General features: G+C 40.5%; 2 protein-coding genes across 8 annotated transcripts; both read right to left on the bottom strand.

The window, feature by feature from the left end:
* Nucleotides 1-1213: 1213 nt before the first annotated feature.
* Nucleotides 1214-5387, bottom strand: LOC136265540 (uncharacterized). Of its 7 annotated transcripts, none has more exons than XR_010705589.1 (8): nucleotides 5113-5387; nucleotides 3332-3475; nucleotides 2869-3272; nucleotides 2670-2822; nucleotides 2163-2620; nucleotides 1753-1863; nucleotides 1493-1560; nucleotides 1214-1437 (listed from the first exon to the last, which is right to left on the bottom strand). XR_010705589.1 is itself a non-coding variant. In XM_066060413.1 (8 exons), exons 4-7 carry the CDS (start codon nucleotides 2450-2452, stop codon nucleotides 1552-1554), a joined length of 363 nt encoding a protein of 120 aa, XP_065916485.1. In that variant the 5' UTR covers nucleotides 2453-2620; nucleotides 2670-2822; nucleotides 2869-3272; nucleotides 3332-4755; the 3' UTR covers nucleotides 1214-1437; nucleotides 1493-1551. The 7 variants fall into 7 exon arrangements, 3 of the variants coding, with proteins under 3 accessions (XP_065916485.1, XP_065916483.1, XP_065916484.1); XR_010705588.1 differs by lacking the exon at nucleotides 5113-5387 and adding an exon at nucleotides 4780-5086; XM_066060413.1 differs by lacking the exon at nucleotides 5113-5387 and having other exon boundaries at nucleotides 1743-1863; nucleotides 2163-2220; nucleotides 2278-2620; nucleotides 3332-4755.
* A 746-nt stretch (nucleotides 5388-6133) lies between these two features.
* Nucleotides 6134-11131, bottom strand: LOC136267515 (uncharacterized). Its single transcript, XM_066062681.1, has 9 exons — nucleotides 10618-11131; nucleotides 9770-10555; nucleotides 9513-9703; nucleotides 8340-8634; nucleotides 7982-8295; nucleotides 7563-7752; nucleotides 7354-7520; nucleotides 6799-7182; nucleotides 6134-6751 (listed from the first exon to the last, which is right to left on the bottom strand). The coding sequence occupies exons 1-9, from the start codon at nucleotides 11129-11131 to the stop codon at nucleotides 6134-6136; spliced, it is 3459 nt and encodes a 1152-aa protein (XP_065918753.1).
* Nucleotides 11132-16153: the final 5022 nt, after the last annotated feature.

Raw genomic sequence — 16153 nt, 5'->3', positions numbered from 1 at the left:
TGCGTTCATCTCATACATAGCTGCTTTGATTGTTCAGTATAGCTAGATAAACACCCAATCTAGCTTTGATAGAATCTCGTCTAGCTACCCTAGAGTCTTCCTTAATTTGTAGGTTGAACCATGTTGCTTGGCGGACTTCGCCTCAGAGGCCTGCGGATCGAGCTGCGGATTGAACCATAGCTAAGTACATGGCGTTTTTCAGCCCATAAAGATGTTTGCTGATAATTATAGTCTTTCCTAGTAATTTCTGGTCTCTCGAGCTCTTATAGGCTTCAAGACTCATGGCGTCATTCGTGCTCACTCATATACACGCGCATGCATGGTATTTAGCTATAGCTATATGGCTAGCTACTTGTTTGTGCCCCAGTGCCTAGCTATAGACTAATACATTAGGCCTATAGATAACTGATATAAGTAGAAACTATGCATGCGTGCACTCGCAAAAATCATTCATATATATATACCTAACCATACTTTCTTTGATTGTCATTTCAAAGCCGGGATGTACTATTTTCGAAAAAATATTTTCGGAAACACATTGTTATTTTCGAATTTTTCGAATATTTAACCTTTCGAAAATTTCCCGCTATACGGTACTCTATTGCAAGGGGTGTCACTGTTAGGCGCAATCTGTGAATTTGCGCAGTTTATAAATTGCGCTGCGCATTTTGTGAATTCATAAAATGCGCAACAATTTATAAATTGTTGCGCAATTTGTGAACTACCGTAAGAGCTGCGCATTTTATGAACTCTTTGGATTCTGGTCCATTCAGTGTACCGCCGTTACGTTCTTGGCTGATCAAGTGCGTATTATGGCTGCTTTCAGAGAGGTGTAATAAGCCCCACAGATTGGGAAGTTTACTGCTCTGCCCACAGATTGGTAGATGGCATGGATTGCAAATGATGCTACCAATAATTATCGTGTTTACGACTGGTTATTAATGATTCTAATGGTCTAATGTGATCCAATTTTTTCATTTTCTTTTATATAACTTTAATAAGCCCCTTGATAGCTATATGTTTACTACAAGGAACATGGGTCAAGACGGTTCCGCTTTCTCTGTATTGACTATCTCTCCCTCCAAGGTTCCTTTGCGTACTCTGCAGTTGGATTGGATAAGGTGCATTCTGTCTGATCAAGTTCCTGCATGGAGCACACATCCAACACCACGCCCCTGATGTACTAGCTAGAACACAATATTTATATTCAGTATAGATCTAATTGATTTTTTAATATTCAAATTCAGCTTGTGACAAAGTTACAATTTTAACTTGGAATTAGCTCCAATACAGCAGTTAGCTATACACAAACACAGGCCCATTCTTTGAACAGCATGGCCCTACAAAGTTAAAACTGTTTTCGTCCTGTGAGATTGTCACTTCATGCCTTCTTAAGCACTGTCTGTGGTACCCCCATGAGTAACTATTGCACCTGACCTATACAGAGTTCACACACATAAATACAAGATTCGTTAATGTAACTAGAGCTTACCAAGGGAGTTGTATCATCATCCACCAAACCAATCATTCCACAGGAATGGCAATAGTCATTCAATGGTTCTAAATAAACAAAAAAATATATATGTTTTCTCCACAGGATTATAATTATCACAAGGCATTGACTTCTATTGATGCACTATACTACGTATAAATGCATGTGAACACCATACTATTGACCTGGATGTCAAACCAATGCATGCACATAAGTGTTGTCTACAATGTTTAACTTAACAATGTTTAACTTTTGCATACTGCAATTTCATTCTTTCAGCATTCTTTCGGTACTCTAAGTCTGCTGCCTCCCGAATTGCCTTATGGCGATCACAAGTAGTGAGGTGATCATATGATTTTTCACTGTTTTTGCTAACAGAATAATAACATATTGCTATAAACATAAGGGCATTGCTGAAATCACATAGACAGAACACCAAACACTACAGTTATAACAAAACCTCCATGCTTAAACAACTTGATAAAAGAAATATAGGCCTCACACAATAAGGACAAAGATTTTCACTGAAACTAAACATTTTCACTTCTTGATATGAAAAAACCTTGATCCCACAGAATGTATTTATACACGGCTTGTGTAGTTATAACTAGGAGGTTTCACTGGTCAAAAAAGCTATAGCAGTCTACACAAAATTGGTAATGATTTGTACCTCTGAGACTCCGACTCCATGTGATCAGGTGGTGATGACGTATCATCTGTAGGAGATGCTATAGGAGATACAATTTGATTTGACAATGGTTTGTCAGGTAACAGTGGTGGCACACTTTGACATGCTTGCTGTGGTGACATCCTTGAGCTAGTTAGTGGTGATGCACTTCTACTTGGTCGCTGTGGTGACATCTTTGAGCTAGATGGTGATGTACTTCTACTTGGTCGCCGTGGTGACATCCTTGAGCTAGATGGTGGTGATGCACTACTACTTGGTCGCTGTGGTGACATCCTTGAACTAGATGGGGGGTGATTAACTTCTACTTAGTCGCCGTGGTGACATCATTAAGCTAGATTGTGGTGATGTACTTCTACTCAGTTGTTGTGGTGACATCCTTGAACTAGATGTTGGTGGAAACACAGTTGGTGGTAATTCATCAAATAGCAGTGACACATCATCTAGTTGAAAGCGCCACATGATTTTTTACATCACTATTGAACCACTAACCATCTTTGATAAGATCAGTTAAATCCTCTTCCATTATACAATGGTCAACTCCTTCGGGAAGTTCAGCAAATGGGGCTAACCTTGGTGGCTGGCCAAACACCACTTCATATCAGCTTTGTTTTAAAGTGCGACATACTTGAACATTTAAATTATCTGCAAGGGCACATTACATATTAGTTGGGCTCATACTAGTACTTACATTGAATACATGGCAGCCAGTCAGTCAGTCCAAGATACACAGTTGGAATCCTTGTGCTCACATTTAAATGCTTGCAACTGCATTTCTACAAGATGGTTGCCCTTTTCAATTAAACCTTGTGACTGTGAATGGCAAGGTCTACCATTGATTATTGTCACTTCTCCTGGCCACGACTTCAATATCTCTCTAATAACTTCATTAACAAATTCCCTTCCATTATCTGACTGCAGTATTTTGGGGAGCCCAAAATATGGGAAAACCTTGTGCACAAGCCCACTAGCTACTTCAATGGCACTCTTGTTTATCAGTGGCCATAGCACGTGAAACTTTGACCAGTGGTCCATGTAATGTGCAATGTAGCAATAAGAATCATCTGGCATGTGCCTCATATCTATCAAATCAATCTAAAATAAGCAAGAGTGAATAATCCTCTATGTAAATTATACTCTCTCCCACAACAAACCTGATAACGTGTTAAAAATCCTGATGAAATGATTGGCTTCAAAGGAGCAGTACAATTCTGTGGCTGCTTCAGCTGGCAAATATGGCATGTGCTACAAAAATATTGAGCTGCCTCCCTTGGCAAACCTTCATACATTCTTTGGACCTACAATAGTAACACAATTAGAAATTATGATAATTGTGGGCAAGTTTGTTAAATACACATACTTAAGAATGCCGGGAAATATAATTAGACATACAAACAAAAGTGGGCAAAGTGTGAAATAGGTACTGCTATCAAATACTAAAGAAAATAAATGGCGCCTCTCAGAATGTTTTAGTTGAAAACCATACAAATATGAGATGAAAATGAGTTTTGAATAGTCTTAGTGTATCAAACATCAATCCTGTATTTTTAAAAATCATCAAAACCCATTTTTTGTCTGCCTGACTGTCTGTCTGACTTGTCACAACATCAGAGGCCAAACCAAAGCAAGCAGTACATGGCCACCACAATAACAAACTCACGGATAGACCTTTATGGTTCTGACAAGTGTCTGTTTTCTGTTATATTACATGATCATCTCCTTCATGCAAGGAAACCATAATAATAAGGTGTTAAATTTCTGTATAGACACTTTCCTTAGAAGAACAAGTCAAACAACTATTTGACATTTAAACTACTGACAGATACAATACATGTAGCTTCAATGATACAATGACATGACTGGACCACACTCTTAAACAATCAGAACACATACATGCCACACTTCAGAGCCACACAATTATGTCCTTTAATTGCAGTCAGCTGCTGTTGAAAACAAAACAATGGGAACTGCACTCCTATACCTTTAAGTATTATCAAGACACTCTAATAAAGCAGTCATAGCCAAATGTGTATAACATAGCTATGCCATAACAAGAACAGTTAACACACTAGTGCAATCAGAAACAAGTTGATATTGTGCTACTTCTAAAAACCAAGCACCATGCAGCTAGCTAACTCATCTGGAATTAACCATTACTATTTTAACCAATTCATTAATTATATCCCTGATAGATATATGCCAATATATTATGGTCAACATCCAAACCAAATTTTCAAACTCTTCTAAAGTTATGGCTGTGAATATAAGCACTTGTAGTCAGTATATTCACTGTTCAAATTGATTTCTTTACTCAATTTTCTACTGTGTAGCACTATATTCCCAAAACTACTTCCACAATAGGCTAAAACATTAGTCGATCATCTCAGCAAAAGCCTGTATTGCACGCACGTAATGATTTCTTTTATTATCTCACCAACTCAGTACTCCAAGGAATGGGCTCACATGTTTAGTTACAAAATTAAATTAAGCGTGGCTTTAATATAAACATAGGACCACCCCATCTTCACTATATTATGCAGTCTCAGTGACCATAAAACTTGGTGACACTTTAATAATATGACAGCGTACACGATTCTTATACCTCTGCAAGCGTTTTCTTGTAGCCTACATGCCCATTTTCCGTTGAGTGCACACGTTCTAATATATCATAAAACTTCTCAGCTGTTGCCACTATGCGATGATGACCAAAGACAGTTTTGTCATTATCATTCTGTAATATAGTTTTGTGAAGAGAGGCACAAAAAACCATCATTTCTTACTCTTTGCTTGGCTGGCAGACATAGGACATTTTCTAACTTCAACTCTAGATAGTTTAATAAAGCAAACTTCTTCGTTTTAATAACCCAGAATTTGAAGGAGTTTGAAACATCGCTCAGCCTTTCAATTCCATTCAAAACGTCTATGATTTTCTTACTTAGTAGCCTTCTCCTCTGATACTGTCTTGCTTGTAGTGGCGTGATCAAAATACTTCGTTCTGCAGAACTTTTCGAACAGCTCTCTGTGACCTTCTTTCGACATACTGACTAGCTAGCTAACTCGTTGAAGCTCACACCTCGCAAGCACTATAAGAACCACAAGGAGCTAGGTCTCGTGAACCACCAGGTGTGAAACGAAATTAGGTCTAAATCGCGTGAACTACCAGGTGTGAAACAATAATAGGTCGTAAATTGCACACTCGATCGCATCGCACCGTGTCCTCATTCGAGCTGCGCAATTTATAAATTGTTGCGCATTTTATGAATTCACAAAATGCGCAGCGCAATTTATAAACTGCGCAAATTCACAGATTGCGCCTAACATCACTCCAATATACACTGTACTACGATCTGCGACCGCGGTCAAAGCTAAAGGTCAATGAACAAGGCCGACTTTTCACGAAGAACAACGGTCAAACTGTTTTCCCAGCACGGTCAAAGCTTCGCGAGTAAGTAGTGTACGAAAATATAGCGAAAATAAACGGAACCAGGTCCATGGTCAAGACAAAAATTCGATGAGTCAACGGTCAAAATCGAAAATCCATCTTGACCAGCTTTGACCGCGGTCGCAGATCGTAGTACAGTGCTTATTGGAGTGACTGTGGGGGAATGTCACGATAAGAACACTGGTTCGTTCGATACTCGTAGGATTACTGGGAAGACGATACAAATATCATACTACAACTTTTATTGATCACATGTACAAGCGTGGCATAATCACGTGATTACAATCTATAAATAACTTACATTACGTATTCTATAATTACTACTACTAATAATAAAGGTTACTAGTTCATCTCGACATCCTCCGGGGAGGGGGCCGTAGAATTTTGGTCCACTCTGAAACTCGCATTCTTCCCCTTCTGGCTGCATCTATCTGAGGACGACTATCAGGTAAAGTGGAGGAGTCGGTAGTACATCTCTTGCTGCTTCAAGTAGGATCATCAGATTCTGCATTGGTCACTTCAGGTTGATCGGTCTGTTTGTTTTACCGGTTGAGGTGCGTATGTTTGCCGCAAGAATCAATCCATCACCACCAGGTATCAACTCTTCAATGCCAGCTAATCTCCAGTCCACACGGGGTTTATCATCATGTATTAGCACAATGTCACCTGTCTTGGCCTTCTGTTGGTTGTTGCCTGAAGTCTTATAGGATTCTCTTAACGATGTCAGATATTCATGCTTCCATCTGGAACAAAAATGTTCTATGATCAGTGCCTGTTTCTTAGCTCTCTTCCGGATCTGTGCTTCATCTCCAATAGTAGGATCTGTCAGTTCATCTTCCTCAACATGTCTGTAGGGTAGAGAGGTGATACGTCTTCCATAAAGCAAATCAGCTGGTGTTAACGGATCTGGGTCCAGGACATCACTTGAGACATAGGTGAGCGGTCGGTCATTTAGAATGGCTTCAATTTCTACCACTAGAGTTTGTAGGGTTAGGAGATTAATATGTGCTCTTCCCAAGACTTTCTTAAGGCAGCTCTTCGTTAGCCCGATCAACCTCTCCCAGAACCCCCCATACCAGGGGGCCCTCTTTGGTATGAATTCCCAGGTTATTCCTTGTTTACTCAGTGTTTGCTAGATCTATTGAATTGAACAGCTCAGTTAATTCCTCCGCAGCCGACATAAGTGGATGCATTGTCGGAAATAACAATTTGAGGTAAACCCTTGCGACTGGTAAATCTGCGAAAGGCAAGTAAAAATGTTTCAGTTGACAGATCGGTGACTACTTCCAGATGTATAGCTCTGGTTGTGGCACACGTAAATAAACAGATATAAACTTTCACCTCATCTCTGTCTTGTTGGACATAGAGTGCCCCAGTGAAGTCTACTCCAGATACTGTAAATGGGGGTAAATCTTGTGTTCTAGATTGTGGAAGAGGTGCTGGATCTGGTGCCATGTATGGCTTTCCTTGATGTCTCTTACATATGGTACAGCAGCGCAGTAAGCTCTTAACATATTGTCTTGCTGTGGGAATCCAATACTCTTGTCTTATAGCAGTAACGTGCTATTGACACCAGTGTGGTACAGTTTGACGTGTATATTGAATACGATGAGGGCGGTAAGATGGTGTTTAGGTGGTAATAGGTACGGAAACTTGGTAAGTTGACTCAGCGGTGCATTATGAATCCTCCCTCCACATCGGATAAAACCATCATCATCAAGGAAAAGACGTAACTGTCGCAGCAATGTCAATTGTTTGCTTCTTTGGGAGGTGGACATGAGACTGGATCTCTTTTCCGTACACTTGAAGTTGACAGCTCTTCACCCATTTCATCTTGGCATGATACAGTTCTTGTGGTGTCAGCGTTCCTGTTTGCTTGGTTACACCAGGTTTACAGTTTGCTATGAAACAGAGGACATAAGCAGTGGTGACAACAAGCTTACCAAGGCTGCTGAACTTCTTCAGATCAATGACACAGTGTAGTCCCAATGGTTCAGTAGTAGGCTGAGATGGAGTAAATTCTTCAGCAGTGATTACAGCAGCATGAAGTTGAATATCTGGTGAGGACTGCCATGTTGGCCAAAGGGTGTCTCTTGTAAGCCATGATGGGCCAGATGACCAAAGTGTAGACGACTTCAGTACGTGTGAACTCAGTCCCTGGTCAGAAGGTCAGCCGGATTGTCATCAGTTGGGCAATATCTCCACGGTGCATTGCTGGTAAGATCCTTAATCTCAGTGACACGGTGAGAAACAAAGGAGGGAAGCTTCTTATTACTTTGAATCCAGTAGAGGACGATCTGACTGACCAAAGGTGTAGTGGTATGGCCTGTAATGACAAGGAGTTAACAATAAACTTGCTTACCCTGCTAGCAAGTACGGCAGCCATCAGCTCCAATCTTGGTAAAGTCAAAGTCTTTACTGGTGCTATTCGGGACTTGGCAATAATGAAGTTTACTTTGTCTCCAGCTGTGAGGTAAGCCACGGTTCCATAAGCTTTCAAACTGGCATCAGCAAAAACATGTAGTTGTAGACTTGTATCAGAACTGTTAGTAGCAGAATAATGTCTCAGCATGGAAACAGTGGTGGCATCTTCAATTTCATGGGCTATGGTAAGCCATTCATCCTTAAGGCTGTTCTCCAGTGGGTCACCCAACTGATCTTGTGTTGCCAGAGTTTCTTAAGGAACAGTTTATCCTGGACTGTGACTGGAGCCAGGTAACCTAAGGGATCAAACACTCTTGATGATTGTTGGAGTACCTGACACTTTGTGATTACAACGGTAGTGTGGTTCTGAGGAAGGATCATCTTTGGGATAAAGTGAAGTTTATCAGTAACAGTGACCCACTGCAAGCCAAGTACATTGACTAAGGTAGTGCTATCAGCCACGTTCTCCTGTTGTGCTAGTGTTGAGTTGGGTACAACTGGATGCCCAAGCTCGAAGATTAAATCTTGCCTCAGACATGATGGATCTAGATTCATGATAAAACTGAGTGGCTTGCTGTGATGTAGTACATCCTGTGATTATGTTATTAACATACAGATTTCTTAGCATGTTAGCTGCTGTTAAGAGTGTGTGACTGTTGTAGGTGGTGAAACAGTACAGCATGTAACATAAATGGTGAACTGGTTGCACCAAACAATACTACTTTGAAACGGTACACCTTGAACTCACAGTTGGGGTTGGTTACATCTGACAACCATAGGAATCTTGTGAAGTCCCTGTCATGGGGATGGAGCTGGACGTGAAGGAAGGCCTTCTCTATGTCTGTTGAAATACCAAAACTGTGACCTCTGAACTAGGGCTGGGACGAAGCTTCGAATGTTTCGATGGTTCGAAGGTTAAGTAAACTTCAAATTTTAAAAGTATCCTTCGAAGCTTCGTAATGCACTCATTGTTTACGAAAGAATTACAAATAAATGTCGTTGTCTTTATTGCAGCTGATTATTTATCTTGCGCGATCGATGTTCATCTCTTCGCGAGTGCCACGCCCACTTTTAAACCTACGCATTTTAGCTTGTTATAGCCTTGAAACACCTTATAAAGTGATAGATATTGCAGGAAAACATTGATTTAGCCATTATTTGGTGTTTACCTACGCATGATTGCAGTATAGCGGACACGCCCACTTGCAATCGATCGATCGCGTCATTCAGTACTGCTGCTATACACTTTCCAAATGCTTACAAACTTATTAAATAGGACTAGAAAGATAAAACTTAAGAAGGATGTTAGTAAGTACAAGAAAACCTGTAACTTGAAAGCTAACACCGAAGCTTCGAATGTTCGAACATTTTACAAGCGAATATTCGAAGGTAAATTTCAATATTCGTCCCAGCCCTACTCTGAACCTAAGGAGAACAGAACACATGTCAGTAAGAAACGGTAGGCCAACCTCTAAACAATCATTTAAGCTTGGTGAGTCCTTGGATTCATGACAGCTGCAGTCGTAAACGATTCTTATTGGCATTGTAGTTGAGTCCTTTCGGACTGCATGATGTGGTATGTAGTGACAATTCTTGGTGAACGTTGGTATTGGTACTTGTTCAATAAAACCTAGTTGTTCTTGTTCGTTTAGGATGCTGTCTTAAACATGTAACAGTTTAGGAGTTTGCACTAACTTGTTGACTAGGAAGCATGTTCTTTTCTCACATATAGATCTGTTACTTGGTAAGGGAGGATGATTTTCCTTCCACGGAAATCTTGCAGTATACGACCCATCATTTCTCGAAATACAAGAGTCAATGTAGGACTGTATGGGTTCATTGTCAGTGTTACAGGAAGGTGATGTACCAGATGCCTCAATAGCCCAGAACCTTTGCAAGTCATATTCGTTGGTCTGTAAAGCAGCAATGTGGAGAGCACTTGTGGTTGTGTCAACAGATTGTGGGAGTGGCCCTGAAAGCACATATCCTAATTTTGATTTCATGGCTGTGGGTCCATTTCCTCGGATGATGTGATCTTCGATGATGTCCCAGTAATGATCTGCTCCAATAAGCAATGACAGCTCAAATTCTTTCTCAGAGGTAACTGGGTGGGCAAGTGTAAGCCCTTGTAGGTATGGTAACTGGGTAAGTTGTGATTGAACAGCGTTCTGGAGAGGGGCAGCAATGGTTGGTACGATCAGAACAGATAATGGTAGCTTGATGCCAGTCTTAGTTTCAAGATAGATCTTTGCTACTTCCAAATGTTGAGGTGATGGTATCTGTAATGCAAACGCTGATAGATAAATCATCTCTTTCTTGAGTGGCTGTAACTGTAAAGTGTTCGCCAGAGACTGTGACATGAAAGATCGTTGTGAGCCTTCGTCAAATAAAACGTTTGCTTCAGCATGACAATTAGAACTGGAAACAGTGGCAACAGCAGTTTTGAGTAAACATACGTTTCTGTTGTTAGAGTGAAGAATTGTCTCTTGTGAGGTAGAGGAAATGGTGGTAACTGCAGTGTTTGGCAAAGCTGGATTCTGTGTAGTAGTCTCAGTGGTAGGAGGTGGTGCTTACGTTTGCAGTTGCGGCACCGGTTCTTCGATTGGCACTGTGAGCTCTTGTGATGAGCTAGGCAGTTAAAGCACAGTCGTTGTTTGACTATCTCCAAACGTTTCTTAGAGTCAGCAATGGCTACACAATTGGATGGAGGGTGAGAACCAGAACAATAAACACATGGATACTTCCTCTTGATCTCTGGGTTACTAGTGTTATGGGCGTTAGCAAGGAATGAAGCAGTAGGATGCTTGTGGGAAGTAGATGTAGTGGTTTCTAGAATACGAATTTCCACAAGTAGTGCACCTTGTAGCTCACCAAGTGTCCATTCTTCACTTCGCCACTCTCTGGCTAGGTTTCTCTTAACCTCAGTAGGCAGTTTCCCAAGAGTGATGGGCACAAGTAAATCGCTGTAGGAGTCACTGTTCTTTCCAAGTGCAGTAAGGCTTCTGGTGTGACTCTCAATAGAATCGTGAAACTGTTGCAGGCTAGTGAGAGAGTTACTAGGGCTTGGTAGGTCGATGAGTGCCTGCATATGAGCATGACCAACTTGTGAGGTTGAGCAAATCGACTACGAAGCAGTTCAACTGATGGTAAATAATTGTTATTGGTAAGAGGAAAACCCGATATCACTCTGGCCGCATCCCCTTGTAATTGAGCTCTGAGATAATTCAGTTTCTGTACGTTGCTTAATACAGGGTTTAAGTTGATGGCCGCCTCAAAACTGTCCCAAAATGGTTGTCACATTAGGGGGTCTCCGGTAAACATTGGAATGTTAAGCTTAGGTAGACGACTCACATTGTATCCAGAGACTGGGTTCTGTGGGGGTGTAATGGCTGTTGAATCAGTGGGTGGCTGTTGTGGAGTGTCGTCTATGTGAGTTAGGTCTCCTTGTTCAGTGACAGACTGTGAACTAGTGTTTGTAGGTCGAGGAATGACTGGCGGTATTGAGGTTGTCGGAACATCTGTAACTGCAGGCGATATTGGTTTTGAAGGACGAGTTGTTTGAAAGCGAAGTAGAAACTGAAGTTGAGCAATCTTTTCGACGATATTGGTTTGAATTTCTTCGCACTCGTAGATATCTGTCTCTAATTCTTCTTGTTCAATCAGCACTGTTTTTCTATCGAGGTTCGTCAAAATTTCTTTCCTGCGTTGTAAACCTTCCAACGTGGTGGTCAAAGTGATCGCTTGAAGGTCTGTTAGTAGCTCACTACTGTCCTTCTCTAGTACTTCTGTGACGCTTGTGAGAGTCTTCTTAAGATGTGATCGGTGTGCGCGACGAGAGGCGCGAAGCTTCTTGAGTTCCTCCATGAACAAACTGTTGAACGCGTAGCGAACTGGTCACAGCACCAAAAAATGTGAGGGAATATCACGATAAGAACACTGGTTCGCTAGATACGCGTAGGATTATTCGGGAGGAAGACGATACAAATATCACACTACAACTCTTATTGATCACATGTACAAGCGTGGCATAATCACGTGATTACAATCTATAAATAACTTACATTACGTTTTCTATAATTACTACTACTAATAATAAATGTTGCTAGTTCATCTCGACAGTGATACCCCCTTGTATTGGTGACATGGGTACGTGCATGGATAAGTCTAAGTGCGAGGAGTGTGAAGCAAAACTTGCAGACAGCCATGGAAAACCATTTAACATCTTAAGTCTTCCTGTGGAGCTTATAGTTTACATCATGTCTTTCTTGGCTACAATGCGCGACAAGGTGAAGTTTCGATACGTTTCTCAAAAACTACGAGTCGTCAGCGAAACACCGTCGCTATGGAGTGAGTTTGTGTGGCCACTTTATGACAGTCGAGAAGAGCGTTCTCTGATGAATTCGCTGAATATCTGTGGTGAGTACATTAAACGATTCGTCGTACCTGATCATGTGACACCGTCAACACTATTTGAAATGTTGAGCCATTGTGGCAATGTAACGGAACTTAGTCTGCCACCTGTAACTCATTTAGACTCCGAACAATTAAGAATTGCTGTCCATCATATGAAACATTTGGAGAAATTAGAAGTACAACTAAGTACTGATATAAATCCCTTGCTTCTTATTGACGGGTTGAAAGAACTCACAGTACATGTACCACAGCAATATCATTCACTGTGCTCTACATGGGTACAAGAGTGGATGAAGAAAGGCTTTGTGCCGTGTCGCTTAAATCTTATTGCTGAGCTTTATGATCAAGAAGAAGCAGTATTTCTGCAGTCATTGTTGCAGTGGAGTTTCACGCCGCTAGTAGGTTATACATCGTATTTCAAGCATTATAAAAGCTTGAGATTGCCATTAAATCTTTATCCACCTATACCAGCCAATCAGTTAGTGTTTGGTCAAACTGTCACACTGCCAATCATAAAACCAAGCAGTTTTGGAATATTATTAGTCCAGGATATGGCTATTGTAACAGACTGTATATGTGATGATAGGGTAGTCAGGAAGGTAAATGCTGGTGTGTATAACTTTTTTCAGAGTTTTGTGCTTAATGAAGCTATTGATAATCTGAATTGTGTCACTGAGTTTGATTTGACAAATGCTGAGACACTTCAATCTGAAAATTTGGAACAAGTAGCAGTTGCTTGTCCCAATCTTCAACGTCTTAACATACAAGGTAATCATAACTGTTTGCATCCTTTACAAGGTCTCCGCATGATTGCTAATCACTGTCATGAGTTGTATGGACTTAACTTAAAGTACATTTCAGTGACAGACATGGAAAGTCACCTGGGATTATGGGAGATATTGAGCAGCATGAGTCTTTCTCATCTGGTAGCAGAGGTATGCGTTTTGCATAGTAATTCTGATGGTGAGTATGAGCAAAAACTGATAGGTTTGTTTCGAAAATGTTACACTCTACAAGCATTACAATTTGACTCTTTTTACGATGATGGATCATGTGATGTTTGTACACATAGTGGCATCAAATGGTCATTGTTGTCCCATTTTCCATCACTAAAATACTGTAACCTGTATGGTGATCACCCAGATCTTGTACAGGATGTTATCAGTGGTTGTAAAGAGCTTATGGTTTTCTTCTGTGAGTCTATTGCGTGTCTCCTGATCTCACCAGTGCTCACTGCCAATTTGCAGCAGCTTTACATTGAGTCAGGTGATGCTAACATCCCTGAGATCTTCATGGAGACAGTTTCGGGTCATGGTAGATTACTACATGTTGTCTTGTTTGTGAACTGTCTTACCATTGAAGGAATTGTAACTCTGATTAGGAACTCTCCTGAACTACTGAGCTTCATTATTCACGCAGAGAATATCATAGGACGAAATGAAATCACAGTGGTGGATGATTTAGGAGACAGTTTGCAGAAGAAATTCCCTGATAGAAAATTGTTCAGAGTTGGTAGCTTTACAGTTGGACAAGTTTCCCGTGACGTCATTTTAGCTAGAACTGATTTGCTTCCTCTATGGCCTATAATGTAAGTATCTGGTACATAGCATATACAATCACGTGCACTTTAGAGACATCATCTCTGTAATCATACTCCCATGCACATCAGAACAAGATTTACGTAAATCAATAAATCCTATATACCATCATATTTTCCTGTTCATGTTGTACACGTAATCCATGATTTTAATCTTTGGTAAGAATTGCAAATTGATGAAACTTTTAAATTGGTATATAGTCTGTATGCAGCAGACCTATCATGTATAATTTCAACATCATAATGTTTACCTTATCATAAGCTTCACACTGCATGTGACGTAATAAGTATAGGGTAAATAACCAGCATTTGGATAAATGCTATATAAACAGGTGCAATTTAATCAAGATATACTCTCATTTGCTGCTCTGCATGGTTATGGATGCATGATATTGCAATCATGGTGCACAATGCATGCTATAGCCAAGCAACTGTTGAACATGTAAGAGATGCAACTTGAAGGGTTTGGTGCTACACGCATGCATGGTTTTGTATTCCTAGCAGTTTAGTGATAGTCATTTCTTATAATGGTTATAGTATATCTGATTGACTCATCTTATATCTAATCCAAAACAGCCAAGCTGTAAAAAAAGAGTGCGGCCCTGAGAAAGGCTATGGTGAAAAAAGATGTGAAATCCAAGGTGGCGGCCAAGAAATGGCTGTGATGGTAGGTTAATGGTAAAAATTTTAATAACGACAATTCAGGTGAATTTTGTGCCAAGACCAAGCGGCACCAAATTCACCTGAATTGTTGTTATTAAAATTTTTACCATTAACCTACCATCACAGCCATTTCTTGGCCGCCACCTTGGATTTCACATCTTTTTTCACCATAGCCTTTCTCAGGGCCGCACTCTTTTTTTACAGCTTGGCTGTTTTGGATTAGATTTCACTTCTTTTTGTATTTGTATACCCCAAAGCCAGCCTATGGCCAGCTTTAGAGCTTTTTAACCTGTCATTTTTTCTTTACTACAGGAAGAAGAAAAGATGAAGCAGGGTGATTTCTTTGTAGCTGACCTCTCTGCAAGGTGACCCTTCTAGCTGATCTCTCTACCGGATGACTTGTTTGTAGTTGAACTCTCTACAGGGTGGTTTGTTTGTAGCTGAACTCTCTACAAGGTAACTTCTTCTAGCTGATCTTTCTACAGGGTGATTTGTTTGTAGCTGAATTCTCTACAGGGCGATTTGTTTGCAGCTAAACTGCTGAACTCTCTACAATGTAACTTCTTCTAGCTGAACTCTCTACGGGTGGCATGTTTCTAGCTGATCTCTCTACAGGGTGACTTGTTTCTAGCTGAACTCTCTACAGGGTGATTTGTTTCTAGCTGAACTCTCTACAAGGTAAATTCTTCTAGCTGATCTTTCTACAGGGTGATTTGTTTGTAGCTGAATTCTCTACAAGGCAATTTGTTTGCAGCTGAACTCTCTACATGGTAGTTTCTTTGTAGCTGAACTCTCTACAATGTGACTTCATCTAGCTGAACTCTCTACAGGGTGACTTGTTTCTAGCTGATCTCTCTACAGTGTAACTTGTTTCTAGCTGAAATCTCTAAAGGGTGATTTGTTTGTAGCTGAATTCTCTACAAGGTAACTTCTTCTAGCTGATCTTTCTACAGGGTGATTTGTTTGTAGCTGAATTTTCTACAGGGCAATTTGTTTGCAGCTGAACTCTCTACATGGTAGTTTCTTTGTAGCTGAACTCTCTACAATGTAACTTCTTCTAGCTGAACTCTCTACAGAGTGACTTGTTTGTAGTTGAACCCTCTACAGGGTGATTTGTTTGTAGCTGAACTCTCTACAAGGTAACTTCTTCTAGCTGATCTTTCTACAGGATGATTTGTTTGTGTCTACAGGGCAATTTGTTTGCAGCTGAACTCTCTACATGGTAGTTTCTTTGTAGCTGAACTCTCTACAACGTAATTTCTTCTAGCTGAACTCTCTACAGGGTGACTTGTTTGTAGCTGAACTCTCTACATGGTAGTTTCTTTGTAGCTGAACTCTCTACAATGTAACTTCTTCTAGCTGATCTCTCTACAGGGTGACTTGTTTCTAGCTGAACTCTCTACAGGGTGATTTGTTTGTAGCTGAACTCTCTACAAG

Source organism: Dysidea avara, chromosome 9, assembly GCF_963678975.1.
Source record: "Dysidea avara chromosome 9, odDysAvar1.4, whole genome shotgun sequence".
NCBI lineage: Eukaryota > Metazoa > Porifera > Demospongiae > Dictyoceratida > Dysideidae > Dysidea > Dysidea avara.
Note: the sequence above shows the minus strand (reverse complement) of the source record. Positions and strands in the feature narration are given on the sequence as shown.